At 65.4% G+C, this 2,105-nt stretch overlaps 1 protein-coding gene across 1 annotated transcript in view; it reads right to left on the bottom strand.

Annotated features, from left to right (window-relative positions):
• CORO6 (coronin 6) overlaps positions 1-1,012 on the bottom strand; it is a 5,714-nt gene extending 4,702 nt beyond the window's left edge. The window contains exons 1-2 of the mRNA XM_014953047.1: positions 791-1,012; positions 57-179 (exon numbers count right to left, since the gene is read on the bottom strand). Of these exons, the coding sequence (XP_014808533.1) occupies positions 57-179; positions 791-988 (321 nt within the window). The 5' untranslated portion in view covers positions 989-1,012. The remainder of the gene's footprint in view (positions 1-56; positions 180-790) is intronic.
• Between the last annotated feature and the right edge of the window lie 1,093 nt (positions 1,013-2,105).

The raw sequence follows: 2,105 nt of genomic DNA, 5'->3' as shown, positions 1-2,105 counted from the left end.
CCCCCCCCCCCAGCACCCGCCACCCCACCCCTCCCGCCTGGGATCCATCCCCTTACCATGACAGTGGTGTCCTCTGAGGCGCTGGCGATGACGTTGTCGTTGTGGGGACACCAGTCGATGTCCAGCACGGGGGCCGTGTGTCCCGTCACCAGCGGGTGGTTCTTGTCCACCCGTCCCGTCTGCAACATCAGGGTGTTGGGATAAGTCCAGGGGGATCCTGCCAGGTGGCCCCCAAACCCCAACCCGATCACCACATGGGGCCGTGGCACAAGCGGGGACATGCAGATGGTCCTGGTGGTGGCCAGAGCTTTGGACCCACCTTGAAGGGGGAAACTGAGGGACACGGTGGGAATGGGGCTCCCTTAGCACGAGGCCCCATAGGGACATGGAAGGGAATAATGTGCCTCAGGAGAGGTTGTTTTGTGTCCCCTCTTATGACAAGGAGGGGCTGGGAACCCCCTCCCAGCTCCTCTGCCAGGGTGGGCAGGGCAGACCCCCACCCCACCGGGATGCTCCCTGGGCATCGCCTGTCCCCAGGGAATTTGGGCTGAGGAGACATCAGCCGGGGGTTTCCTGCATCACCTCAGTTGCCCCTGGGATGTCACCCTTTGCAAGTGCCAATGACCACCCCAGGCTGCCTCTTCCCCAAGACCCCATGTGAGGACAGGGATTTTGGGACAAATCTGGGGGGCTCTGGGGCCACAGCACCCCCCACAAAAGCAGAGCCCATCAGCATGTCCCCCCCAACACATCCCACGGGGGGCCAGACACCGGCAGCCTCCCCTCTCACCTTGGCGAGGGGCAGGACGATGAAGGCCCCCCCACCACCAGACTCCACAATGATGGCCAGGAACTTGGGGTTGACGGCACAGAAGGAGCTGTCCCACGTCACCTTGGAGACCCGGATGTCCTCATACATCTGGTCGGCCTTCACCGGCTGCCCGAAGACGTGCCGGAACTTGCTCTGGCGCACCACGCGGCGGCTCATGGCTGGGGGGGACAGGGTCAGGCCATGACCCCCCACCCGGCACAGCTCGGAGGGGTTTTGTCCCCTTCAGACCTCCCCCTCTGAAAGACCTCCCCCTACTCTGGGCACCGGGGAAGCCTGGGGACACGGAGGTGATGGGGATGAGGGTGCAGGATGGTGCCCAACATGGTCCCAACCCCACAGCAGGGACCGAGGGCAGCAGGGGGGTGTGGGTGCTACAAGTGCTGGGGATGGGCATCCCATGGCAGGAGCCACACATGCCATGATGAGCAGCTGTGCCATGCCCTGTGGCTGTGCTGTGTCCCACGGCTGGCACACGAGCAGCTACGGTGAAGAAGCAGGGCTGTGGGAATTTTGGGGTGGACACGGAGGTGCCACGCACCAGGTCACAGCTTGTCCCCTTCTGTACCATCCTGCACTGGTGGCACGAGGGCACCCGGCTCAACCCAGCACCCCAGGGAGGGCTGTGCCTCCAGCGTGTCCCACCTCATCCCTCCCCACACAGGTCCCCTGCCCCAGGGCTCCATGTGTGCCACCCTCTCTGCACCCCAACCTGCCCACCTGGCACCAACCCCGGACCTGGCACAGCCACACAGCCCCATGAGCAGGCTGGGGGTCAGAGGAGCCCCCCCCATGCTCAGCATGGCCCCGATGGGGTCTCCAGCCCTCGGCCACAGCCGGGCATGCTGCCCACAGCCCCCCGTCACCCTCCCCAGCCTGTGCCACTCCTGGGACCTGCCTGGGGACACTGAGCCCCTCAGGACCCCAAAGGTCCTGGAGCTGGAGCTCTGCAGCACCCATGAGCCACTGACCCCCCCCGGAACTCCCCTGTGCTCTTTTGGGGGCTCAGCCATTGCCAGGGGCCACATCCAGACACCAAACCACAGCCCGGAGGGCCGGGCACCGCTGCCCCCAGCCTGTGGGGCTGGTGAGGGCAGAGGTAGGAACTGATCCGCTCCTCCACATCCCGGACGGTGGCTTTTGGCCAGGGCATGTGTGGTGCCAAGCCAAGCCACATCTGCCTGGTCCCTGTGTGCCCCCAATGGTCCCCATGGCCCTTCAGCATCACCCCTGGCCTGGCAGAGGGGATACGGGTCAGAACTGGGCACTGAGGGGG

This window comes from Calidris pugnax, unplaced genomic scaffold (assembly GCF_001431845.1).
Source record: "Calidris pugnax isolate Ruff unplaced genomic scaffold, ASM143184v1 scaffold133, whole genome shotgun sequence".
Classification (NCBI taxonomy): domain Eukaryota; kingdom Metazoa; phylum Chordata; class Aves; order Charadriiformes; family Scolopacidae; genus Calidris; species Calidris pugnax.
The sequence above is the reverse complement of the archived record's forward strand: the minus strand, read 5'-3'. Positions and strand labels throughout refer to the sequence as shown.